We start from the raw sequence: 27102 nt of genomic DNA, 5'->3' as shown, positions 1-27102 counted from the left end.
CCGCAGCTCCGCCCCCGGCCCGGCCCCGGTCTGGGGCCCGCTCGCCCGCCGCCCCGCATGGAGCTGTCAGCCATTGGCGAGCAGGTGTTCGCCGTAGAGAGCATCCGGAAGAAGCGCGTGCGGAAGGTGAGGCTACCCGGGGGCGGCTCCCGGGACCCCTGTGTGGTTCCCTCCTCTCCCCAGCGCCGCCTCTTCACGCTGGGGAAGAGGGGCGAAAGTGGGGCGGGGGACCCGGGTAGCCCCGCCCCGCTAGGCCCGGTTCACCACTTCATACCTCAGTTTCCCCGCCACCTTGTAGGGTGAATAGAATAAAAGTTGTCGCCCCAGGATGCTGGAGGCAGCTGAGCCCGCCTGAGTTAGAGAGACGATCAGACTGTACGGGTCTTCAGTGCCATCCCTCCTCATCTCCCCCAACCCATTCTAAATATGGGGAGACTGACGCCCAAGTTGAGGAAACGACTTGGCCAGTGTGTTAGCGTCAGAGCTGGTTCTTGAACTCGGGACTCTGGACTCATAGTACCAAATCCTTTGAAGTTGGGGGCGGAGCTTCGGAAAAGTGGAGCCCGGGTCCCGCCCCCAGCCTCAGAGGTTTTCCTGCCGGACTTTGCCCTTTTCTGATCCCGCGTCTTGCCCTCTGCCAGAGTACACTACCTCCCCTCTCCCACCGCCGTACCCTAGTTCCCTCCCGGCCTGTGAAGCCTCACTGGGGTTGGGGCATCCTCGAAGCTCCTCCCCCTCTGCCTTCTCCAAAACATACACCCAGCAGTTTAAGGAGGCGTCTGCTGCTGGATTTGACTCTGCACGTCGGGGCTGGACTTTGGCAGTCCCTGCCTGGCGTCTACACTGCTGTTAACATGTTTGCGGAGTGGGCCCCCCCCACACTGGAGATGGAGCTAGAAGTTCTTGGGGAAAGGTCTTCTCCTAGCACCCACCACTATCCTTCCCCTCATCTTCCCATTCAGCCCTTCGGAGGCTCCAGTGCAGAGCTGGGAGGGGCCTTAGAGGTGTTCCCACCCCACCCATTTGACAGGCAGAAACCGAAGCCCAGGCCGGGGGAGTGACCACCTCAAGGTCACACGGCAAGTTAGAGGTGGAGGTAGAACTGGAGCGCAGATTGGCTGACTGCCAGCCCATCTTCTTTTAAGAGAGAAAACTCAGTCCTGGCGTCTTGGGTCAAGGTTGACCACCAGCATCCTCTTTTCCCATCTCCCTTGGGGATGAGCTCTGTTTTCTGGCTGGGGCTGTACCTCCCCCTCTTCCTCTCCCTTCCTCCTGGGTTTTTTTAAATTTTTTTTTTTTTTTAAGAGAGGATTAATTTATTCCACAAAGCTCTGTGCTTTACAGGTAGTGTAACTTGAGGCAGGTACAATGATTACCCCCCTTCCACGGTGGGGCCTGAGGGGTATGCAGGAAAGCATTTCCAGTCATTCACTGGAACGATATTTCATGAGGATCTATTATGTACCAGGCACCATTCTAAGCCCCAGGATGCATCCCTTCCCTCACAGAGCCCATTCTGGCGGAGGAGACAAACAATGAAGGAGAAAGTAAATACAGGTGCTTTCACATGAGCTCTTTGAGGAGGTGACATATCTTGGTCTTAAAGCTCTGGTGTGGATGGCCTTTATGATCTGTCAGGGTTGGACTGGAAACTTTTTAAGACCCCTCTCTACTTAACGGCAACTCACAGCAATAACTAGGCTAGGCGGATGGGCAGTGATGGTCCAGTGGTAGAATGCTCACCTACTACATGGGAGACCCCGGTTCAATTTCCCACCAGTGTGCTTTAGCACAGCCACCACTTGTCTGTCATTGGAGGCTTGCATGTTGCTGTAATGCTGAACAGGTTTCAGCAGAGCTTCCAGACTAAGATGGACTGGGAAGAAAGTTCTGGCAGCAATTTACTTCAGAAAATCAGCCAGTGAAAACCCTGTGGAGCACAACAGTCTGATCCCATTGTGCATGGGGTCACCATGAGTTGGGGGGAGTCCAACTTTATGGCAGCTAACAACAACAGCTATGGGAGGGGAGGCTGGCTTTATTTTCTAACATCTGGAGGAGTGGCCACCCTTTCGGAAGATGGGGACTTTGTCAGCCTTCTCTGGGACACTGCAGGGTCTTTTGAGTTGAGAGTCTTAAAGTCAGTCACTGGCCTGTCACCTCTGGCTACAGGCAGCCTCTCCCAGGGACAGGGTTGATGGGGTTTGAGCTGAGGGAGAGGGAGGAGTTTTCTAGGATTTGAGGAGTCTACCAATCTTTTAGAAAAAAGAAGAAAAAAGTTAGGGTCTTGTCACCAGGACTGTGACACTGTGATCTCTGGCCGTGCATACCCTCTCCCGGGTCTGTTTCCCCATGCGTGACATGGGGAGACTGGTCCGGCAGCTCCAAGCTTCTGCTCCAGGAGCTGTTTGGGCGGATGTCCTCCTGTACTCTCGTACGGATGGTGGTCCGGGGTGGTCATGTGGCAGCCAAATGTGAGGGTCTCTAGGTTGGCAAGGATCTGCTGAAGGGTCCTCAGACTGTGTGTGTGTGTTGGGGGACACCCGTCTGCAGTGGGGATTTGGGACTGAGGTCCTTTGGGCCTGACCGTCCTGTGAGTGGTTGTTGGGGAGACTGCGTATCTCACTGTGTCTGCCTCTCTCTCTCTCTTCCCAGGGTAAAGTCGAGTATCTGGTGAAGTGGAAAGGATGGCCCCCAAAGTAAGGCTCTTTTGTGTGTGTTTGTCTGTCTGCCCGTCTGTCCCTCTTCCTACCTTTTGCCCTCTCCCCACCCAGCTTCTAGCTCCAGCTGCTCTTGTAATTAGCCAGCTGACCTGGAGAAAATCATCCTCTTCTCTGGGTCTGTTTCCCCTCTGCCAGCTGAGGGGCTTGGAGCACATGAGGTGCCATGTGGACCACCAGCTTCTTTTCTCACTCCACCCCTCTCACGTGTTGGGCTCCATCTTCTGGTTGGATCTTCTTCTCTCTCCTCCCCTCCCCTTCTTCTGGGTTTTCTTGGCAACTGGGAGGCAAAGGCTCAGCATCTTGGCTTCATAGATGGCTGCTGGTCAGATGGAGGGGGCTCTGAGCCACAGCAAGTACAGTGCTGGGTGTGGGGGGGTCTGTGGGGTTGGGCAGGGAAGTCTAGCCGGTGGAGCACCAGTGTCCTCAGTGCCACGTACCTGGGGGCAGAACCTGAGCCCGCCTTGCCTTGGACAGAGTAGGTTCCCATACAGCTTGTGAGGTGGTACAATCGTAATCTCTGAAAATGAGGAAATAGAGAGGGTAAGAAGCTTGCCTTAGGTCACAGAGCAAGTGGAGGCAGAGTTAGACTCCAACCCCCATTACCCCATTGCCATCAAGTCGATTCTGCAACCCTACAGGATAGAGTAGAACTGCCCCATAGGGTATCCAAGGTTGTAAATCTTTATGGAAGTAGACTGCTACATCTTTCTCCTGTGGAGCGGCTGGTGGATTCGAACCACCACCCTTTCAGTTAGCAGCCACACGCTTAACCACTGCGCCACCAGGGCTCCTTGGACTCCAAGCGGGCCTCCCCATTTTCAAGTATTTCCTTTGTGCCTCCCCCCAACATCACCATCCCAGAGTAGGCAGGGAGGGGGCTGGATCTAAGACTTAAGACTGACTTGCTCCACCTCCCCTACTCAAGTTCAATCAGGAACCCTCCTACCAACCAATAACCTCACAGCAGGGAGTTTTTCTGGGGGGAAGAGAAGAAATGAGCTAGTCGTGGGGCCTCCCCATTGGTCTGTGGCTACCACACCCCTGCCCTGCCTCCTTCAGACCGACTCCTGGAAACCCCCTCTGCCTAGAGCCACCCATGTCTGTGCCAGGGGCTTTCTGTTGTGCTGCTGTTGGGGGCTGATCTGGTGTTGGGTCCTGGGGCATTTCGGTGGTGGGCCATGGTGGAGAGAGCAGAGGGGAAGACAGCCCATGCTGCCTCAGCTTCCCTTGCTGCAAAATGGGCTCAATAGTCCAGGCCCTGCTCTCCTCTGACTACTGGGCACATGTTCAGGGTGGCCCACAGGCATCCTGATGGTTAGGGTTGGTGGCTGGCTTGTAGATATTCTCCCTTCTGTCTTCCTAAACACCCTCAAGGTGAAGAAGGATCCCCTTTTCCACTGGGCTAGTCAGGTGGACTTCTGGCCTGGATGTCAGAGGAAGGAAGTGAGAGGAGGAGGAGGAAGAAGAGGGCAGTAAGAGGGGCGAGAGAGCTAGAAAAGGAAGCTGCCCGGTGGCAGCAGGGCACTGGCTCCCTGGGCATGTCACTCTCCTCTTGGCTTGTGCCCCGGGAAGGCACTGGCCTCAGAGCTGTGGTGACCAGCATGCTGATCTTCAAGGCACTGTTGGCTGTTTTCCTCCTCTATAGTCCGCCTTTTGAAAGAGTTCCTTCTCTAAACAGAGGCAATTATTAATTAAAAATTACTTTTCCCATTTTTATTGATCCTAAATGAACGTACCTGCCCATGAGAGTGAGGGAAGGGACTAGCACTCGGAGGGGCTGACAGCAGAGTCCCTGCAGGTTTCTTTGGCCTGTGGCCTTCTCCCGCCACCCCACCCCCACCCCCCGCTGGGTTGGTGGCCCTTTGATTCTTTCACATGCTGAGACCACTGGGTGGGCCCTGATGCCTGCCTTTTGTGACCCTCCCCCAGGGGGCTGTGGGAGTCCTGCTTGACCGTGTGACCTGGGGACACCTTCTGGCTCCCCCACACTTTGGTCTCGCGTTCCAGGCCTGGCTGCCCACAGGACACCTGTGAACCTGTGGGCAAGTCCCAACATACCTCTGCCTTCTCATCTCCAAATTGGAATAATAACGCCTCCCTCACGGGGCTGTTGTGAGGATTAAATAAGGGATGTAAAGTGCCTGATGCATGCTTGGCCCAGACTAAGCACTGAGTAAATGTTTGCTATTAATACAAAGCTAGATAGATAGGCTTCAAGGGTGTTTTCTTCCCCTGGCAAGGAAAGGGATCTGGGGAAATTCAGTTCTTCACAGGAACTCAAAGCAGCTTTAGAAATGATTGAGATCAGTCCTCTTATTCTTCAGATAAGGAAACTGAAGCCCAGAGAGGGGAGGTCATTACCAGAATATCACTGCCAATCCCTGTGCAGTGTGGTACCCACTTCATGCCATCCACTGCCCAGTAGACAGGGCAGCAGACTATCTTGCTTATTCTGGAAGTCACAGCAAATGGCATGGGGTGGGGCTGGCAGTATGGGATGTTACATTGCCAGTTACGGTACTCTCACCGCTGCAGGTACCCTACCCTCATTTCAGCCTGCCCAGGACCCTGCTGTTCCCCTGCCTCCCTCCATCCCTCCCCCCTCCCTCGGTTCCTCCCTTCCTCCTTTCCCCGCTTGCTAATACTTCCCCACCTTTTATGGAGCATCAGGGCTTATCTATGGAAAATAGTGCCTATGGCAATTAAGTTTTAAATTGCTGAATGATTTCTCAGAGCTGGTGATGGATGGAAATAGCGGTGGCCAATAGAAACTGCTCATTGGCCTGGGCCATCCCCTCCCCCTCCCCCCCCCAAAAGCGGTGCCCAGGGCACTTGCCATACATGCCATACCTTAGTATGTCTCTGTAGGGTGGCAGGGGCTGGGCCAGTAGCTTAGTAATGATGTTATCAGTGGGTGCAGCAATAACCAGGCTGCCAATCATTACCTGTTGCTATTGAGTCAATTCTGACTCCTAGTGACCCTATAGGACAGAGTAGAACTGCACTATAGGGTTTCCAAGGAGCAGCTGGTGGATTCAAACTGCCAATCTTTTGGTTAGCAGCCGAGCTCTTAACCACTGTGCCACCAGACCTCCACAAATTGCCTATAGCCACCCATTTTACAGATGGAGAGACAGAAGCCCACAGCCGAGAAGAAACCTTGCCCCAGGGTCATACAAACCCAAAACCAAACCAAAACCCGTTGCTGTCGAGTCGATTCCGACTCATAGCGACCCTATAGGACAGAGTAGAGTTGCCCCATAGTTTCCAAGGAGTGCTTGGTGGATTCGAACTGCCGACCTTTTGGTTAGCAGTCGTAGCTCTTAACCACTAGGCAACCAGGGTTTCCGAGGCTCATACAGCTGGGGTGATTTGAACTAGGCCCTGCCCGACCCCAGGCTTGGGAGCTACCCCCTGTGATAGACAGCCAGCTCCACAAGAGTCCGTTGTGGGCTTTTCCGCCAGTTCAGTGGGAAGTGCTCAGGCTTTGAGCCCCATCCGCCTGCCTTGGAATCCTGGTTCTGGAGGTTTCCAGCTGTGTGAGTCTGGGCAAAGCCCTCAACCTCTCTGAGCCTCCATTCCCCCATCTGTAAAATAAGGCCCTAGCCTCTGAGGGTCCTGCTGAAGACTGCCTGAGACAAGGAGAGGTAGGATCCTACACAGAGCCGGGAGCCCAGTGGCAGCTTCCTTCTGCAAGGCTGGGCTTGGGCAGCTGCAGCACACCTTCCTGTGCCTCTACCTTGCTGCGCGACTCGGACCAGATTTGTGCACTGAATTAACGTTGTCTTTATGATGTGCCATACTGGTCTAAATGCTTTATGTGGCTTACCACATCTAATCCTCAAACAACCTTCGAAGATAGGGACGATTACTGCCTCCACTTTACAGAGCAGGCCCTGAGAGGTGGAGAGACACTTGCCCTAGGCCGTACTCCGGAAGTCTGGACCCAACCTCCTGTTATGAGCCCCAATTAATGGATGGCCTTTCCCATTTTGGGCAGGTTTAAAGCCTTTTAATTTTGGGGGTGGGGTGGGGCAGGGCAGTAATGGCATGGCTCTGCGGGTACCCTAGGGTGAGTTAACTCGGCACAGGACGCTTGCGTCACAACTCAACAGCGCGCTCGCTCTCCGCTGATAAAGGGATGGTGTTGGAGGGGGTGTCCGCCCCCTGCAGACGCTCCCCCCTGAGTCGCCGCCCGCATGCACTGGGGAGCCTACGCAGCTGCTCTGCGAGCCTGCTCGAAGGCAGCAAGACCCTACTCTGTTTACCGGCGCCGGGCGGGCGGGGCGGTCACGTGGTCATGTTTATCCCAGGCTGCTCTGTCCCCGCCCCCTCCCCCCCTCCCTCGGCCGATTGGCTTGCCGGCGTCTCTGGCACGTACCGTCCCGGGAGTGCGCGTGCGCGGCCAGCCTGCAGGAGGGGCGGAGAGTCGGGGTCGTCTTCGCCCCGCTTGCAAGGCGCTCGGTTCCCGCCCGGAACCCTCTGCAGCCCTGGCCCGTCGTAAAGAGGTCCAGGATGGGCAGTTGCCCGTCATCCTCTCCCAGCCTGAGGACCCCGCGGGCTGTGCGCTTCTGTTGTGCCGCTGCCCAGCTGGTCGCAAAGTGTGTTTCCCTTGCTGTGGCCTCGAGGCTCCCCCGCTGCAGAGGGGCGCGTAATGTCCTTCACGTCACGGTGAGGGGAGGTCCGAGAGGTTAAGACAGTTGGGCATCCCCATCACCAGCGTTGAGCAGGGCCAGGCCTCCAGTTGCCCCAGGCCAGAAACAACCACCCCTCCCTTCATCCGGGGCTGACCTTTTTTGTGCACCGGCTGTGTGTCAGCCTCTGTGTCAATGCCACTCTCCCCGGGAGAGGTCACCGTCTGGTGGGGAACTGGACACATTGACATGTGAGGGACCCAGGGTAGAGGGGGGCTGAGAGTCAAACTGAGTTGCAGTCACAGGCTGACCAGTTATGACCCAGTGCCCTTGGGCAAGATGCTCCACCTGTGTGCTTCAGTGTCATCATCTGTAAAATGGGGATAATAATAGAACTTACCTCATAAAGGTGTTACGAGGAATGGAGGAATTCCTGGTCTGTGGCAGGGCCCCGGCACCTTGCTGTTAGGATGGTGGTGGAGGTTGTTATTCTGAAGAGGAGGAGACTGAGGGCCAGAGAAGGGTAGGGACTTGCCAGAAATCACACAGCTGCTACATCAGTTTAAAAAAAAAAAAAAAAGTGGGGAAGTGGTCAGGGCAGAGCCAACTAGAACACTGTAGAGACATCCAGCAGCTAGAGGAAGAGGGCGAGGCAGATGACGGAGGAGGAACACAGAATTCCCCCTTTCTTGTCATTAGTTACAGTTGAGACAATTCCACCTTTATTTGGGAGAAGGGAGGCCCAGAGTCTCTGCCAGCCTCTGGTTGCTTATAGCTTGGGCCTCACCCAGTTCAGTTTCACTTTTGACATTTCTGCAGGGGTGAGTGAAACTGCAAGTGGCTTCAGCAGCCATTCCCAGAGTACCTGGGGGTGGGGCCAGGGCCTGCACCGTGGGGAGGCCTTGCTCACTGCAGGATTCATCAGTAATCAAGGCAGGGGCCAAGTGTCAACAGCAGAGGCTATGGGAGGGGCAGACTTATTCTGCTGGGGGTGGGACTGCTTGGAAGGGGTATCAGGGAAGGCGACGAAGACTTGGCTCTTAAGGATGACAAGGAGTCCAGGGGAGGGCCTGGGCACTCCGGGAGAGCACAGCATGTATGGAGGGAAGGAGGTGTGGCTGCACCTGCTCAGGCTGGGCTGTGAGCTCCTCCAGGGCTGAGTCCACAGGGCCCCCCACTGGGGCCTGACGTGAAGCAGGTATGCGCAAGTGTCAGTGAAGAAAGGATACTGCCCTGGGAGCTTGTGGTCTGAGTCCATATTGGACTAGGGTTAAGTACTACAAGAGATGCCCCAGGTAGTTTAAGATAAAGGTTTTAGTTCAGCTGATTAGGGACAGGGGACTGTCCCTGGCCTCTTTCTGCCTCCTAACACCGCCTAGTACCTGTTCATCTTCTTTCTTATCTCAGAGCCTTGCCTGGCACAGCCTCTGACCAGAGTCGTAGAAGATTGCTAAAATATATACATTTTTAACTTTAAACTTTTTATAAACTGGTGTCTGTTTATGACAAGTGAGTGGTTTTTCCGTTTATAGAAGTCGTGTAAGATTTGCTTTTAAAATACATTTAAACAAAACAAGTGAGCTTCTCTGAAGACAGGTACTAAGTAAATGATAGTGCAAGTAAGTGGAGCAAGCATGTGGCACACACCAGCAGGTGGTACCACAGATGGCTGAGCCCTGGAGCCACTGCACGGTCAGCGCCCAGGCCTACCCCAACAGGGGGTGCTGTCTGGTCTCGGGGTGGTGCAGGTCCCTGTGGGAATTCCGCGGTGAGGGTTGCTGTTGGAATACTGAACATTGGACTACTAGACCAAACACTTGCTGTGTGCCAGGCCCAGAGCCAAGGGAGCTGCAGACACAGCCAGATGTCTGGCTGGCTGAGGAGGCAGGGCTGGGGCTGGAAGGGTGGGGAGGAGCAATAACAGTAACCAACACTCGCAAAGCACTTACTGTGTGCCCACAAAGCACTTACAGTGTGCCAGGCCGTGCTCTAGACACTTAGACGTTTAATCCATTCAGTCAGCAGTCAAGTTCTTCACAGGTAGGGAAATCGAGGCACAGAGCCACAAAGTAAATTGTTCAGGGTCACACAGCTCGCAAGGGGCATTGCTGGGATTTGGGCCCTGGGCAGTCTTTTCCAAGGCCCTCTTCTCTACCACCCTCTCTTGCCTCTCGTGGGCAGGGCATCCTGGGGCTTATGGAGCCTGTTCTGTTCAAGGCTCCCTGAGGGTCTGAGGTGAACATGGGTTCTGATAAAATTGGATGCAGTAATGATTACAGTGTGGTGTGATCCGTGCTTAGAATGAGGGGAGTTCTGGTGCCACCGGAGCCCTCAGGAGGCCCTGACCTAGCCCGGGTAGCCAGGGACAGATCCTCAGAGTAAGTGACAATTACGTCAGACCAGGAAGGGGCACAGGCCTGCAGACAACAACCATGGTGGAACCTCTGCGGCCTCCGTGAATGCCAGGTGTGAGCAGGGTGGTGCTGATCTTTCGTTTCTCTCCCCAGGTACAGCACATGGGAGCCGGAAGAGCACATCCTGGACCCCCGCCTGGTCCTGGCCTATGAGGAGAAGTAAGGGGACCCGTCTGGTCTCTGGGTCTGGGCTTCAGGCAGTCTCTGAGCTTTTGTAGGGAGCCTCCTTTGGGCTCAGTTCTGCACAAGTGATCACAGGGAGGGGGGTGAGGGCATTCCACAGGGCAGTCCGGGGACCTGAGTCCCTTTCCTGTTGCTGGATGATATCTGCTGCTTCCTTTACCTCCCCAGACCTCACCTCTCTGCTGTGAAATGGGCCACCCCGATAACATCTACCCTGATTTTCCCATAAGGCAGGGGTTTCAATTGAGATGAGGAATTTAAAAATGCATCAGAAAAACACCCTGCGTGTGAGAGGACAGCAGTGTCACCTATGCCAGTAGTGACAGAACAGAGATGAATCTTGAGATCCTCTCACCAACAGAAGGGAAGCCCAATGAAGCACAAGACGTGCCAGGCAGGGACTGTGGGCTTTGGTGCCAGGGTCTCTGAGTTCAGGCCCATTCCACTTGGCCACTTCCTGGCTGAGTGGCTGTGGCACAGCCTGCCCTCTCTGGGCCTCGGTCTCCCTGCCTGCCGGTGCTCTGTGGAGGCTCTGCCAGGCTGGTGTGTGATGGCAGCTCCACCCACATGTGGGGAGGATACATCTTATTGGAAGCTTTGACAAGATGGTTGTTTCTTCTGGTATGGGGGCCTTCTGAGGATAATCTAGCCATTCCCTCCCACTGCATCCTCAGCTCTGAGCTTTCCTGGCCTCCTTGCCAGCAGGCAGCCCCAAGCCCCTGCACCTCTCCCTGACCCGCCGACCCTGGGCAGTGCAGGCCCATGTCACAGAATCACCTCTGGCCTGTACAGTGCCCTCCCGAGACAGGGATGGAGGGCTCATTTGACAGATGCAGAAACCGAGGCTCTGAGGCATTAAGGAACCTGCCCAGGAGCCCCACAGCTGGGAGCTAGCACAAGGAGAACTTAAACCAGGACTCGTGATTCTAAGTCCAGTGTTTTTCCACTGCCCCTCCTTGCTGCACTCGCATTGCTTTCCCCCAGGTGGTTTCCCGGTGCTGATTCGAAGGAAAAGTTTTCGCTGTTGTTTCCTTTAAAAATCAGGGTATCCCTGACCCACAGCTTCTTTCTGGTGCCCAGGTGCTTGGTGGGGCCTTGAATCCAAAAGGGTGTAACACTTGGGAGAATCCTGTGGAATGTCCTGGAATGTGATGTGGTAAGGAGAGCATCTGGCAGGTGGCATAGCCTGGATTAGAATCCTGACGCTGCCACTCACCAGCTGTGGGGTGTTGGGCAAGTCCTTTTCCTCTCAAAGCTTCAGTTTCCCTATCTGTGAAATGGTGATAACCGTGCTGCCCTCATGGGGATCTTGTGGGGAGCACAGGTATGTGAAAGCAGTTTGTAAACCACTAAGTGTGGGCACACACGTGAATTATCGTCCTGACGGTCATTTCGGGTCAGCTAGTTCATTCTTTCGTTGAGGGTCAAAAAAAAGGACATCATGTTTGGCAAAGTAGATGGTCAGTGAAAACAAGGGCAGTCCTCCATGAGACAGTGGCTACAACAATGGGCTCAAACATAGCAATGATTGGGGGGATGACGTAGGATCGGGCAGTGTTTCTTTCAGTTATGCATAAGGTTGACTCGACAACAACTAACAACATCCACAGCACCAACTCTGTGCCAGGCCTTGTCTCTGGAGACACAGCAGGGACTGAATCTGTTGCTTACGTTCCAGTACGGAGACATGCATGAAAAATAAACAAATGTGTACAGTGTCAGGTGGTGACAGGTGCAACCTAGGGGACAGGGAGCGAGGGAACGGTGGGGTTGCTGTTTTTGAAGGGGTGATTAGGAGGTGGCAGATGACCAGAGACCTAGATGAAGCGAGGGGATGAGCCTAGCGGGTATTTTAGAGAAGAGCATTCCAGGCAGAGAGAACAGTGAGTGCAAAGGCCCTGGGGTAAGGCCTGTTTGAGGCTGGAGTCGGTGAGTCGGGAAGGAGGGGAGGTGAAGCCAGAGGGGGAGCGGTGCACAGCTAAGGAAGGGGGAGCAGTTCAGGGAGGGCCTTGTAAGTCCTCATAGAGGATGTGGGTTTTATTTTGAATGAGTCAGAAAAGCCAATAGTTAAGGAATGAAACAGGAGCTTGGAAACTCCTACAGACCCACTGTGTGCCCTTTGGCTTATTCCTCCTCTCTCAGGGGGGTAAATTGGGGTGGTGTCCATTTTAACACCTGCTTTGCAGGGTATTTGTGAGACTCAGAAGGAGTCTGGCAAGGGCGAGCTGATGGAGAGTCCCTGCATGCCAGAGGGGTTGAGAGGGCACCAAGGGCTTGCTGGGTCCAAGATCCTAAGGGGTCCCACCACCCTTTAGCCCTGGACACTGAAGGACAGAGGGTCCAGGGCTAACAGACACCAGGCCCAGGTAAGTAAGGACTAGATGGCATGGGCCCCCATGCCTCACACCACACACACACACGCACAATATGCACACACGTGCACACTCACACACACATGCACAGCCTACAACTTGCAGGGCAGGAGCAAGGGCACTGCTGCAGGTTGGGAGTCAGTGTCTGGTGGCCCGGGCGCCGGGACTGCCCTGCTGTCGCTACTCCCCAAGACCTGGAGCCTGGCATTGAAGAGGGAGGCCTTCCAGTGGCGGAAGTTGTCAGAACTTCAGCATTGGGCAACCTGTCTGTGCTCAGTTTCCACAGCTATAAAATGAGGATAATAATAGCACTTCCCTTGTAGGGTGGTTGTGAGGATGAAAGCATTTGGAGCAGTCTTTGTACATAGTGTCCAATATGTGATGCTAATAATCATAAACACATCATAATCATGATAATTATCCTTTCTCCCAAAGTCCTTCCCTCTTCCTCCCTCTATTTCCTCCTCCTCTTCCTTCCTTTTCTTCTCTGTTTCTTCCCTCTCTCTTCCTTCCTCACTTTATTACTTGAGCCTTTCCACCCCCAATTTTAGTAAATACCAGGTCCTCTCTTGCTCCTCCCAGGAGCCCCGGCACCCAGCTGACAAGGGATCCTTTTGGTCCAGATGAGGAACCCGAGTCTCAGGGAGGGGACGCGACCAGCCAGGGTCTCCCATGGGTCAAGGTAGAACTGGGCTTGGAACTGGGTCCTGAAGCCCAGTATTGGCTTCTGAGATAAGAGGTCCTACCCTCGAAGGCTTGAGAGGCCTGTGCAGTGAGCCTCCAGGAGGGGTCTCCAAGCAGGACCCTGTCACCTGCCTCAGCATGCCCTGGGTGCCTGTTTAGAATGTTGGTTCCAGGCCCCACCATAGACCTGGGAGCTCCCCAGGAGACTGATGCCCGTGAGAGGGTGGCAGCTGCTGCCCAGATGGTGATCAGGCATTGGAAATAGACGAGGCTGGAGTCACGAATTTATGCTGAGCTCAGACTAGGGGACTGGCCTGACGTCACCCCCACCAGCAGGGGGAAAGGGCCTCCACATTCTTTCCGAGTGTGAACTCAGAAAGTGAGAACGGAACCAAGTGAAATAGGAGGCAGAATGAAAGGATTTTCCATTTCCATACTGCTTTGGTGCCGTTGTTGGGAGCCTCCGATTGTGTTGTCTTGTGTGTGTTGTGTGTGGCTTTGCACGTGTCCTTGGGTTGGGCCTGGTGTGTTTGTGTATGTCTGTAAGTGGGGAGGGCACCCAGCAGGGTCTGGCCCCTGCTAGGCATCAATACGGGCAAGTTTTTCTCCCCACTCCCTGACTAGACAATTGGGACGGGTGGGAGGCTATCCTTCTGCCATTCACACAGCATCTGAGCGGAGCTTCACTTCCAGAAGGACCCACCATTGGCATCAATTCCCCCAGGACATTCAGAGGCAAATTCGATTGACAGGTCCCTGTATAACTCTCCTAAGATGAGAGTGGAAATTAGAACTACATTTGTGGGGGGCAGTTCCTCGTGGCATGTAGAGTAGGGACCTTGCACGACCCTTGAGCCTAGTACAGACTCACGCATTTGGGGAGATGCCTCCCCGAGTCCCACGTCAGTGACTGGGACCAGTGGTTGTACCCCCCATTTGTCAGATGGGGGACTGTGGCCCTGGAGTTGGGCAGCTGACCCCATTGCTATGACCTCGAGGGAGCAATGGGGAGGAGCCTGTACCCCAGCATCGGGGGGATGGCCTGTGGAGGGTGTCCCTCTCCCCCACAGACAGCAGAGGGTGAGGTGAAGCGGGCACCTTATTTTCCCTTAAATGTTACCAGTGTTTCCTTTTCTTCTGCCATCTGCTTCGCACCCTAGGGAGGAGAGAGACCGAGCGTCGGGGTATAGGAAGAGAGGTCCGAAACCCAAGCGGCTTCTGCTGCAGGTAACCCGGCCCACTTTTGTGCCTCCTTCCACCTCCTGCCCACCCACCCACAGGCCCCCCTCTGCCCTTCCTGCCAGCCACGCCCCTCTGTGCATTCCCACTGGCTAGTTGACCTGATGGATATAGCCTCCCTAGCACTGGCTGGGGCACTGTGTGGGGAGGCAGCTGGGGGGTAGGTTTTGATGGAAGGAGTTGGGAAAAGCCCGAATGTGGGGGTGGTGCCCAGGGAAGACAGCCTGAGTGGGAGGTGCCATGGTGGGAGGTAGGGGGCACGTGGCTAATAGAATCCTAGAATTCTGAAAGCTTTTAACCACTGTACCACCAGGGCTCCTTTGAAAGCTTCGAACCTTGTGAATAAGCGTTTTTGATGCTCAAAGTCCCAAAACACAAAAACAGTAATATTTGAGAACCTTAGACACACAAACTTGTAGAACTGAGGAAACACGGGAGATTGGAATTTCAGAATACAAGAAATGGAGACTTAGAATTCTGGAATTCTTGGGAATTAGACTCCTGGACAGGTGCCGTTTTTCAGTAGGAAGAAGCCTCAGAGGCCTCCTTTCCCAGTCTTCTGTCAGGTGGGGATCTCATCTCTGCTACATCCCAGGGTACCTAGGACTTGGGGGCACTTGGCTGACTTGGTTGTGGTGAAAGACGAGTGGGGTTGGAGCAGTGTAGTTCTTTATTCTAGGCAAGTCTTTACTTCTTTGAGCCTGGGTTTTCTCACCTGTAAAATGGGGTGTTAATTCACTAAGGCCCACCCAGGTATTTGAAGCCAAAAAGTAAGGATTCTTGGTCCACAGAGGGTCCCTGGGTGGTAGAGCCAGTTTGAGCTTGACTACTAATCTAAAGGTTGGTGGTTCACTTCCACCCAGCAGTGCCACAGAAGAAAGTCCTGGCAATCTGTTTTTGTAAAGATCATAGCCAAGAAAACTCTATGGAGCACAGTTCTGTTCTGACACACATGGAGTCACCATGAGTTGGAATCAACTCCATGACAGCGGGCTTGGTTTTGGCACATGCAGTGTGGGCTCTCTCGAGCTTCTTGTCTGCTCCTGATTATAGATCATCTGCGGCTTTGGCCAGAGTCGATGGGCTATCCTTTATACAGTGGGTGTGCTCACAGAGTTTGGTGTGAATTGGGTCCTAACAAGGAAAGTCAGACGTCTTCTGGGTGCTAGGCTCTGTGCTTGGTGCTCTTTACAAACGAACACATTTCTAACACACTATCCTTTGGGGTGGGTGTATCAGTTATCTATTGCTGTGTAATAAATTACTCCCTAACTTAGCAACTGGAAGCAGTAAACATCGAGGCTCTGGCCCAGCTTCTGCAGGTCAGGTATAGAGAGTGCTCTAGCTGCTTCTTTAGTGGGCCTGGTTCAGGTTGTAGCCAGTGTCAGTTGGGGCTCTCATCGTTGGAAGGTCTGACTGGGGCTGGAGGACCGATGCGGGTGGCTCACTAATGTGCCACATGGTGACAGGAGGCCTGGCCCCTCGCCATATGGGCCTTTTCGTAGGGCTGCTGAGTGTCCTCATACTGTGGCCACTCGCTTCCCCCAGATTGAGTGATGAACAGGAGAGCACAAGGAAGAAGCTGCAGTGTGTTGTAAGACCCTGTCTTGGGAATCACTCCCCCCCACCCAGTGTTCAGTGTGTGGGGCTGCACAAGGGTGTGGGTCCAGCAGGTGGGTGTCGCTGGGGGCATCTGGGAGGCTGCCTGCTACAGTTTCATCAGCTCACCATGAGGACACTGAGGTGCAGAGGCTGGTGATTTACCTAGGGTCACACAGCAGGATTAAAACCCCAATCTGACTCTTGCCACACCTGGGTCCCTTTCAGTAGCTGTAGTTCTCTCCTGATGAGGCAGAGAAGGACAAAGATTGAATCTGCCTCGCAGAATCTTGGGAGAGCTTACTGGGCTGGGACAGTCTACGAGCCAGGCTGCAAGAATAGGTTTGGATGAAGCTCCAAGCCATTGCTGCATCTCACCATCCCCACCCAGCTCAGTCAGCCCTTTTCCAACCCCACAACCCCCACCCTGTGGTGAGTGGTTGATGTTAGCAGACAGGTGGGAGAAGGAAGCCTGCGCCTGCGGTCTTGGCCCCCTTATTTGGAGATGTTTGACTCAGAGGGCCCATCTGATGGCCTCCCTCTCTTCTTGTGAGCTCTTGGCATCTGGTGACAGGTGGCAGTCAAAGGTACTGTCCCAAAGGGATCCAGGGTCTTCCAGCATCTTGGCACCAAGCTTCTTTCTTGGATCCACATACATTTCCCCCAAAATCAATAAGACAAATGCCCAAATTACAAATTCCAACCCTTGGAGCAGTGGAGAAACGTACACTCAGCTCTACTTAAACGTGATGAGGGCTCAGCCCGGTAAGGCCGTGTGGCAGTCTCCGCTGAGGAGCGTCCTGCAGGCCGCCCGCAGGCTCTGCCCTCTCACTGGGGATGCAGCGTGCCCAGGGATGTCTGTGTACCTGCGGGAAGCTCACCCCAGAACCTGAAGCCCGCGCCTTGCTCTTGGCCTCCCACCCCCTCCCTGGCAAGCTGGCGGGTCAGCTTTGGGGGCCCTTCTGTGAGCAGCGCTTCCCTTCCTAAGATAAAGAATAATTCCTTAATTTTTCTGCTGCATAACTCGCGACTGGTTTTTCATTGGTCAAATGTCAATTTGTACTTCTTGTATGCTCTATTGCTGTGTACCAAGGGAATATGCCCTCCGGCCGCCCCCCCTGAGACACTTACAGCCCCTTGGGGACATGAGATGGCACTGTGGGGCCAAGAGGAGTAGCTGGCCTGGGGCTGGACAGCTCTCAGGGGTGGAGTGAGGTGGGTAATGGTGGCTCTAGGCCATTAAACATGGGAGGATGTGTGCCTGCAGATGTGGGAAGGGCACTCCGGTGGGGGAACAGCATGCGCGGCAGTGTGGCGGGCAGGAGGGCGGGGCTGACGGCCGTGCCCTGGCTTGCCCCCGCAGCGGCTGTACAGCATGGACCTGCGCAGCTCCCACAAGGCCAAGGGCAGGGAGAAGCTCTGCTTCTCCCTGACGCGCCCACTCGGCAGCGGGAGCCCCGAGGGGGTGGTCAAGGCGGGGGCGCCCGAGTTGGTGGACAAGGGCCCCTTGGTGCCCACCCTGCCCTTCCCGCTCCGCAAGCCGCGCAAGGCCCACAAGTACCTGCGGCTCTCACGCAAGAAGTTCCCGCCCCGCGGGCCCAGCCTGGAGAGTCACAGCCATCGACGGGAGCTCTTCCTGCAGGAGTCACCGGCCCCAGACGTCCTGCAGGCAGCCGGCGAGTGGGAGCCCGCTGAGCAGCCCCCTGAAGAAGAGGGTAAGGCATCCTGCCCTGTGGCCCAGGCCCAGGGAACCTCAGTGCTGGACAGGTTCCTGTGGGTCGTCACACTCACCTAGCCCAGTACCCAAAGAGGGCCTGGTGCTCTTAAGGCCACACAGCCATGGGGACTGTCAGGACTGGAACTCAAGGCCCGGTCACCTAGCCCAGAGCTCTTCCTATCATCTGGTTTCTGGATGTGCTCTCTTCCAGCCAGGAAACATGAACAGTGACCTCCTCCCGTGTGCCTGGCCGTGGACTGGGCCCTGACCCTCCTCCTGTGTGCCCGGCCGTAGGCTGGGCCCTGACCCTCCTCCTGTTTGCCCTGCTGTGGGCTGGCCCCTGACTGTCCTCCCGTGTGCCCCGCTGTGGGCTGGGCCCTGACTGTCCTCCCGTGTGCCCCACTGTGGGCTAGGCCCTGTCGGCTGGAGACTCAGAGAGGACCTGGTGTGGAGGGGGCTAGTCTGCAGACAGCCACCAGCTCCCACCTTCCCCACCCTTTGCCCACGCTGTCCCCGTCTGTCTCTGTCTCTCTTTCTCCCATGGCTGCAGCAGATGCAGACCTGGCCGATGGACCCCCTTCCTGGACACCCACGCTCCCCCCAAGTGAAGTGACAGTGACTGACATCACCGCCAACTCCATCACCGTCACCTTCCGCGAGGCCCAGGCAGCTGAGGGCTTCTTCCGAGACCGCAGCGGGAAGTTCTGAATCATCGTTTTTACTCTTCTTAAACTGTTTCTTTTGGGCTTGGGGTGGGGACTTCCGGAGATGGGGAGGGGGTGGGGCAGGGTAATTATTTTATTTAAAAACATACCAAAACGGAGGAGGGAAAATCCCAGCACTCTCTCCCCACCTACTCGTTTCTCTGTGAGGGATGTTTACAGAGAGGCTTCTGGGTGGGGAGGCCTGGCTCTGCTCGGCCAGCTGGAAGGCCGTCTCCAGGGCCAGATGGGCCACCTCCCTGGACACCTCCATCATCCCCGGTCTTCTTTAAAGACACAGCTGCGGTTTCAGGAGTTAAAGGAGAATTGGAAGGCCCAGACCCTCTCCCCTGAGCGGCCTGCTGCAGCCTTTCTGGCTGATCTACCCTCCTCCCCTTTTTTTGTTGGGTCTTTATTTTGAACTTTGCACTCCAGCTTTGCTGTGGAATGTGGAGGCTGGCTTTGAGCAAAGATGACTGGGTCAGAGAGAAAGGGCAGAAGGAGGAGGGGTTTGCGTGAGCTAGGGCACTGTCCCCTTCCCTTCAGAGAGGTTTCAGTCTTCCCTGGGAGGAGGCTTCATGCTGAGACCAATCACCCCATCACAGCGTGGGCCGGGACCCTTCTGCTGGTAGCTCTGCCCCCTCACCCAGCCTGTGCAGGTGTGCACACATGTGCCCCCACCCGGAACATTCACACCTGCCTCCGTGACTTATGTACATGTCTACAACCATGTCCAGGGGAGTCTTGCAAACCTACCGTTTAGAAACCTGCCCAGGTGAACATGGGGTGATTCACAGCACAAAAGAGCTCGCCACGGGCACCCACACTCCCCCGCCTCGTCCAGCTTGCTCGCAGAGGCCAGCAGAGGCGGGGCTCACTGGGCACGGTGCCGTCTGATGCTCCAGCCGTGCAGGTACGGTTTTGTGTTTTCACCTGGCCAGGCTTCAGGTGTGCTCGCATCTGCAAAGGTGTGCCACCTAGTCAGCGTGGGGTCAAAGACACTGGGACCCTGTCCTTCCTCCCTGCAGGCCCTTGTTCTTTCTGACTCAGGTGACTTTTCAGCCCTCTGACTCCCCTCTTTTTCTGCCCTCCTCTCCAACTCAGCCAACCCCAGTGTGGATGTGGGTGGCCAGGGAGGGAGGGGGCATCCCACCACCTTCTCAGGGCAGCCCTTGACCCTGAACACCCCCTTCCTCCTTCCAGTCTGTAACCCCCCCAAGTCAACCCAAATCCCACAGCTGGGGCTGACCTTGTTTTCCTGGGAGAGAGGGGGTCTTCATGGGGCCACAGTGTGTTGGGGAGCAGGCTGGGTTCAAGGGGCAGTGTCTCCCAGGAGGAGGTGCACTTGTTCTCTGATTTGCACTCAGGTGCCCTGTGGGCAAGTAGCTTCCCTGCCACTGAGGAGCACCTTTTGCCCCTGCCCAGCCTCAGATGTGGGGAGGCCCCAGGGGAGGATGCAGAAGGCTGGCTTCCTATCCCTCCCATTGTCAGTCAGGGTAATCCATAGAGAGGGTGTGGCTGAGAGCCCGCCTCCCCAGGACTGTCCTGACCCTGTCCTGTGTCCTTGGGAAGTCATCAGAATCTCTGTTGAGGCATGGATAGGGTGATTCTTCACCCCACCCCTTCTTTCTGAGTTCCCACACCAAAGACAACCTGTACCCTATGTATGTTTGGGGCACCCTGTTGGCAAGATTCCAAATCCCTGAGTCTCTCCCTCCTTACCCTTTAATCCTTAGTTATCCAGGGTCAATTCCGTGCTTCCATTGGGGAACAGTCCCCTCCTGGGTGACCGATTTACCCCCAGCCTAGGGAGTTGAATCCAGGGGAGTATGGGGTGTGGGTCAGGGAAAGGGAGGGGAGTAGGGAAGCCCGCCCATCCAGTTGCGGGGACCTTCCAGGATTGGGGTTCCCAGCAGAGGTGAAGGGATCCACAGGCTGGGAGGACACAGGCTGTCCCAGGCCTGGATTAGAGGAAGGCAGGTGGGCGGGGTCTCTCCAGTTGAGTTCTGCAGGGTCCTCATCATCCCTGTGCACTTTGAACGCTCTTGGCCCTGTGGTTTCGGATGTGGCTGGCAGCTTCCAGTAGACGTCATATGCCGCACCCCCCAGGAGGAGCGGCACCTCTTCCTGCTTCACGGGCACTTTCAGAGAGCTGATTGTGCAATTTAGGGGTTTCTGGTTGGGGGGGTTGTTTTTTGGGGCGAGGCAGCTGTTTCTCTGAACCCTGCTGCCTCTTACTAGGCCCTTCATGGCCCCTGCAAGCCCTGCCCTCCGGCTTCAGGAAGGCTGAATGCCAACTGGGGCCTGGGCCCGAGGAGCCAGCCCAGGGCAGCCAGGCACCTCAGGGCTTGTGGGCTTTTAGGACCTTTCCCGCCAGGACTGGAGACTTCAGCGAGGGGCTGAGTGGCCGCGCAGGCCACCTTCCAGCCGGGAGTGCCCCAGCAGGGCCTGGGGTGAGAGGAGGCCAGGTGGACACCGACCTCCCACCACCGCCAGGCCCACCAGAAGGCCAGTACTCACAGGGTTGGTGGGGGCTTAGAAGGAGTTCCGCCATCTTCCTTTCCTCTGCCCCCACCTCAGTTTTGAAAGTAGAGAGACCAGTCGGTACTTTTTGTTTTGCTGTGAGGGTGGGATAAGAAGAACGTTCTTTCGCCCCTGGCGTGGCCTACTTCCAGTGCGTGGTTGAGCACAGGTGGCTTCATGGTTTCACTTCTTTTAAGATGATAATCCCCATTGCCCTTTTCCTCCTTTTCTCTTGCTCCCTGGGAAAGCACTATGCTTCTGTAAGATGGTTTGGCTTATGCTTTATAAGTGGCCAGACGTGGCCGCCAGATCTCAGCACAAGAACGCTTCCTTTGCACAGAATGAGCGTCGAGCTTTGTTCAGACTAAATGAATGTATTTGGGGAGGGGCTGGGGGCCCGTCGATTCCAAGCACATGCCTTTGCTGAGTGAGTGTGTGCTGGGGAGAGTTAGAGTGGATGCAGAGCACGGTTTTATTTTTGTACTGATATTGGTAAGAGACTGTATAGCATCTATTTATTTAGATGATTTATCTGGTAAATGAGGCAAAAAATTATTAAAAATACATTAAAGATGATTTAAAAAAAAAGCTCTTCGGCATTGATCATTCCTTATGACAGTCTTGAGCAGCTGTGTTGATTAAAGAGCTTTGGCCCTGACCTTGGGATGAGATCCCAGGTCTGCCAGATACTGACCAGGATGTTGGACAAGTCATTCAGTTTTCTGAGCCCTCAAGGCATGCTGCAAGGATTAATTCAGATGATGGATGGGAAAGTGATTTGGGAAATGGCAACTGCAGTGTATAGATGGATGGATGCCCGCCATTGTAGTCCTGGCAGTGTACTCAGATGCCTGCAGGGCTTCTGATAGCTTCTCCAACCTGTTTTAGAACCTAGTGGTGGTTAGCATCCCAGATCTCTGCAATTCCATGTTCTGGAACCTGGGACTGTCATGTGGCTAACTCTCACCTACTGTGCTATTCATCCAAGCTCAGCATACTTGTCTGAATCGTTAGAGTGGTGGTCAGAGCAAAAGGAATGAGAGACAGCAGAGTCCTACAAGCACGTTTGCATTTTAGGTTCATCACTGGCTGTAGTTTAGAGATTGGATGGGAGCAGGCAGGATGGGCAGTGGGGGAATAGTTAGGTTGTTGTAGCCATTCAGATGAAGGATGGCTGTGGCCACAACTATGGAAGTGCCAGTGAAAGGGAGCAAAATGGATAGAACTGAAGATACCTTTGTTGTTGTTAGGTGCTGTCGAATTGGTTCCCACTCAGTAGCGACCCTGTGAACAACAGAACAAAACACTGCCCGGTCCTGTGCCATCCTCACAATCATTGTTATGCTTGACCCATTGTTAGAACCACTGTGTCAGTCCATCTCGTCGAGGGTCTTCCTCTTTTTCGCTGACTCTCTAGTTTATCAAGCATAATGTCCTTCTCCAGGGATTGATCCCTTCTAATATCATGTCCAAAGTATGTGAGACGAAGACTCGCCATCCTCGCTTCTAAGGAGCATTCTGGCTGTACTTCTTCCAAGACAGATTTTGCTCATTCTTTTGGCAGTCCACGGTATATTCAGTATTCTTCATCAGCACTGTAATTCAAAGGCATCAATTCTTTGGTCTTCCTTATTCATTGTCCAGCTTTCACATATATGAGGTGATTGAAAACACCAGGGTCAGGCGCACCTTAGTGTTTAAAGTGACATCTTTGCTTTTAACACTTTAAAGGTCTTTTGCAGCAGATTTGCCCAATGCCATACTTGGTTTGATTTCTTGTCTGCTGCTTCCATGGGCATTGATTGTGGATCTAAGTAAAATGAAATCCTTGACAACTTCAATCTTTTCTCCATTTATCATGATGTTGCTTATTGGTCCAGTTGTGAGGATTTTTGTTTTCTTTAATTTGAGGTGTAATCCATTTTGAAGGCTATAGTCATTGATCTTCATCAGTAAGTGCTTTAAGTCCTCTTCACTTTCATCAAGCAAGATTGTGTCATCTGAATAACAGGTTGTTAATGAATTTTCCTCCAAATCTGATGCCCTATTCTACTTCATGTAATCCAGCTTCTCGAATTATTTGCTCAGCATACAGATTGAATAGGTATGGTGAAAGTATACAACCCTGATGCACACCTTGTCTGACTTTAAATCATGCAGTATCCCCTTGTTCTGTTCAAACGACTGCCTCTTGATCTATGTACAGGTTTCTCATGAGCACAATAAGTGTTTGGGAATTCCCATTGTTCTCAGTGTTATCCATAATTTGTTATGCTCTACACAGTTGAATGCCTTTGCATAGTCAATAAAACACGGGTAAATATCTTTCTGATATTCTCTGCTTTCAGCCAGGATCCATCTGACATCAGCAATGATATCCCTCGTTCCACGACCTCTTCTGAATCTGGCTTTAATTTTTGGCAGTTCCCTGTCGATACACTGCTGCAACTGCTTTTGAATGATCTTCAGCAAAATTTTACTTTCATGTGATATTAATGATGCTGTTTGATAATTTCCACATTCTGTTGGATCACCTTTCTTTGGAATAGACATGAATATGGATCTGTTCCATTTGGTTAGCCAGGTAGCTGTCTTCCAAATTTCTTGACATAGTGAGTACTTCCAGTGCTGCATCTGTTTGTTGAAACATCTCAACTGGTATTCTGTCAATTCCTGGAGCCTTGTTTTTCACCAGCGTCTTCAGTGCAGTATGAACTTCTTCCTTAAGTACCATTGGTTCTTGATCACATGCTATCTCCTGAAATAGTTGAACATCGCCAATTCTTTTTGGTATAGTGACTGTGTATTCCCTCTGTCTTCTTTTGATGCTTCCTGCATAGTTGAGTTTTTTACCCATAGAATCCTTCACTATTGCAACTCAAGGTTTGAATTTTTTCTTCAGTTCTTTCAGCTTGAGAAATGCCGAGTATGTTCTTCCTTTTTGGTTTTCTAACTGCAGGTCTTCGCACGTGTCATTATAATACTTTACTTTGTCTTCTCAAGCCACCCTTTGGGATCTTCTGTTCAGCTCTTTTACTTCATCATTTCTTCCATTTACTTTAGCTACTCGATGTTCAAGAGCAAGTTTCAGAGTCTCTTCTGACATCCATTCTGGGCTTTTCTTTCTTTCCTGTCTTTTTAATGACCTCTTGCTTTCTTCATGTATGATGTCCTTGCACAACTCATCTGGTCTTCAGTCATGAGTGTTCCATGCATCAAATCTGTTCTTGAGATGGTCTCTAAATTCAGGTGGTATATACTCAAGGTCGTACATTGGCTCTCGTGGACTTGCTCTAAATTTTCAGTTTTAACTTGAACTTGCATATGAGCAATTCATGGTCTGTTCCGAAGTTGGCCCCATTCTGACTGATGATATTGAGTTTTTCCATCATCTCTTTTCACAGATGTAGTCGATTTGATTCCTGTGTACTCCATCTGGCGAGGGTTCAGGTGTATAGTCGCTGTTTTTTGTTGTTGGAAAAAGGTATTTGCAATGAAGAAGTCGTTGGTCTTGCAAAATTCTGTCATGTGATCTCCGACACCGTTTCTGTCACCAAGGCCATATTTTCCAACTATTGATCCTTCTTCTTTGTTTCCAACTTTCACATTGCCGTCACCAGTAATTATCAATGCATCCTGATTGCATGTTCGATCAATTTCAGACTGCAGAAATCAGTAAAAATCTTCAATTTCTTCATCTTTGGCCTCAGTGGTTGGTGCGTAAATTTGAATAACAGTTGTATTAACTGGTCTTCCTTGTAGGTATATGGATATTATCCTATCCCTGACAGGATAGATTTTGTAACGTTCTTTTTGATGATGAATGCAACGCCATTCCTCTTCAATTTGGTCATTGCCGGCATAGTAGACCATGTGACTGTCTGATTCAAAATGGCCAATACGAGTTCATTCCAGCTCACTAATGCGTAGGATATTGATGTTTATGTGTTCCATTTCATTTTTGACGATTCCCAATTTTCCTACATTCATATTTCGTACTTTCCATGTTCTGTTATTAATGGATGTTTACAGCTGTTTTTCTCATTTTGAGTCATGCCACATTAGCAAATGAAGGTCCTGAAAGCTTGACTCCCATCCATGTCATTAAGGTCGACTCTACTTTGAGGAGGCAGCTCTTCTCCAGTCCTTTTTCTGAGTGCTTTACAACCTGAGAGGCTTATCTTCTAGCATTATATCAGACAATGTTCCACTGCTATTCATAAGGTTTCCACTGGCTAATTTTTTTCAGAAGTAGACTGCTGGGTCCTTCTTCCTAGTCTGTCATAGTCTGGAAGCTCAGCTGAAACCTGTCCACCATGGGTAACCCTGCTGGTATTTGAATACCGGTGGCACAGCTTCCAGTATCACAGCAACATGCAAGCCCCCACATTATGACAAACTGACGGATGTGTGGGGGAAAGATACATTTAGGAGTTAGAATTGTCAAGATGTGGTGACTCATTTGATGTGAAGGAGAGAGAAGTGTCAAGATTATGTGTAGGTTTCAAGTTTGGGCAACTGGGTCAATGGTGATTCTTCAAATGGATGGTGACTAAAGGAGAAGAAGCAGGTTTGGAAGTGTCTTAACTTGGCCACCCCCAAAAGTAGAGCCTAAGACAAGAATTCTATGTGCAGCAAATATTTGGGAGGTGATCTAAGAAGCAGGGCTGAGGGGCTAGGGAGAATGGATCAGGGAAGGAAGAAAAGCCATTATAAGGTGCATTACTGAGATCACCATATTGGCAACTGGGTTAGGAGTCTTCTGGGACAACCTGAGAAGTACACAGAAAGGATGTCCCCAAAACTGTCCACTCCCAGAGGATGGGAAGTAGGAGCATTATCCATTGATTCCCATCCCCCATTGGTTGAGGGTTGCCCCTGAAGGTGCTAACCCCTAACTTCCAAGATTTGCATATGCCACCTTCCACCTGTCACCCCTTGTCTTAGTCATCAAGTGCTGCTGTAACAGAAATACCACAAGTGGATGGCTTTAACAAAGAGAAGTTTATTTTCTCATAGTCTAGTAAGCTAGAAGTTGAAATTCAGAGCGTCAGCTCCAGGAGAAGGCTTTCTCTCTCTGTTGGTCTTCTTATCAATCTTCACTTGGTCTGGGAGCATCTTAACACAGAAACCTCAGTTCCAAAGGATGCGCTCTGCTCCTGGTGCTGCTTTCCTGGTGGTATGAGGTCCCCAGTTCTCTTCTTGCTTCCCTCTCCTTTTATCTCTTGTAAGATAAAAAGTGGTGCAGGCCACATCCTTTACATTGGATCAGGGAGGGATGTGACCTTAGTAAGGTGTTATACAATCCCACCCTAATCCTCTTTAACATAAAATTACAATCACAAAATGGAGGACAACCACACAATACTGGGAATCATAGCCCAGCCAAATTGATACACACATTTTTTGGGGGACATAATTCGAACCATGACACCCCTGTCTGCTGTACTGCAAGAGCATGGGTTAGAAAGTGAAGACATGCTGCCAGTTGAATCCCACATGAAACTGTCCACCTATCCACAACTGAAACCAGAGATGAGGCCAAGAGAATGTGAGTTAGGCCACTAGAGATGTCTGATGCAGTCCACCCCTTGCATTGTTCTGCTTTACTCAGTCTCCATAATAAATCCACCCTTTCACTGAATCTTCAAAGAGGTGGCCAGTTACAATCACTATAAAAGACTTAATAACTAATTGGTTAGTGGAACAAACCACAGTCCTGGTGCTGCTGCTGGTCCCAAGGGTGTAATTGACATTCTTCATCTCCCTCCTTCATCACTCATTCTATACTCCCCTCACTCTCAGCCAGCATTTCCACCTCTGGCCGGGGGTAGGGGTGACCCAGACCTTCATCCATGAAAAGCCTGAGTCCATGTTGACTTGCCCTTATCAGATCAGGCTGAGGTTGCTGTAATTGCCATGCATACTGGGCATGGAAGCACCAAGAGATGCCTCAGTGACTACCCCGAGTTGCAGAAAAACTACTGTTTGCCCCTATTATGTGGCAGCAACCCTAGTATCTCATGGTGATTAAGGTCAATTAACCTCACCAATTTAATAACTTCTCTTTCTTTTTGCTTGCTGATTTACTAGCTCTAGGAGCCCAGAGTGATCAGGTGGTAGTTGTAGCTTCAGTTTCTGAGGACTCCGCAAACTGTCCCCTGGTGGAAGCATTCCCTCCCCTGAAAACTAAGACCTCTGATTCACCAAGGTGTAAGTTACAGTGGTGAGGAGCACAAATTCTGCAAGTAGGTTACAGCAAGTGATGATGAGAAGGGCCAATCCAGCTTCTACCTCTTGGTTCTTCCTGGAC

General features: G+C 52.6%; 1 protein-coding gene and 1 long non-coding RNA gene across 2 annotated transcripts; one reads left to right on the top strand and one right to left on the bottom strand.

The window, feature by feature from the left end:
- Window positions 1-6: 6 nt before the first annotated feature.
- Window positions 7-22135, top strand: CBX7 (chromobox 7). Its single transcript, XM_004373870.2, has 6 exons — window positions 7-126; window positions 2656-2699; window positions 9865-9930; window positions 14171-14237; window positions 17212-17563; window positions 18116-22135. Exons 1-6 carry the CDS (start codon window positions 58-60, stop codon window positions 18271-18273), a joined length of 756 nt encoding a protein of 251 aa, XP_004373927.1. The 5' UTR covers window positions 7-57; the 3' UTR covers window positions 18274-22135.
- LOC111820123 (uncharacterized) lies at window positions 2800-7943 on the bottom strand. The gene is made up of 2 exons (XR_002823659.1): window positions 7758-7943; window positions 2800-3240 (listed from the first exon to the last, which is right to left on the bottom strand). It is a non-coding gene; the product is annotated as an uncharacterized LOC111820123 (long non-coding RNA).
- Window positions 22136-27102: the final 4967 nt, after the last annotated feature.

This window comes from Trichechus manatus, unplaced genomic scaffold, assembly GCF_000243295.1.
Source record: "Trichechus manatus latirostris isolate Lorelei unplaced genomic scaffold, TriManLat1.0 scaffold00027, whole genome shotgun sequence".
Taxonomy (NCBI): Eukaryota; Metazoa; Chordata; class Mammalia; order Sirenia; family Trichechidae; genus Trichechus; species Trichechus manatus.
The sequence above is the reverse complement of the archived record's forward strand: the minus strand, read 5'-3'. Positions and strand labels throughout refer to the sequence as shown.

Bases quoted from the DNA above. Each gene is read 5' to 3' on its own strand.
- CBX7 (XM_004373870.2), top strand. From the start codon at position 58: ATGGAGCTGTCAGCCATTGGCGAGCAGGTGTTCGCCGTAGAGAGCATC. The intron at 9,931-14,170 runs GTAAGGGGACCC...TTCGCACCCTAG, and splicing joins GTCCTGGCCTATGAGGAGAA to GGAGGAGAGAGACCGAGCGT. The intron at 14,238-17,211 runs GTAACCCGGCCC...TTGCCCCCGCAG, and splicing joins CCAAGCGGCTTCTGCTGCAG to CGGCTGTACAGCATGGACCT.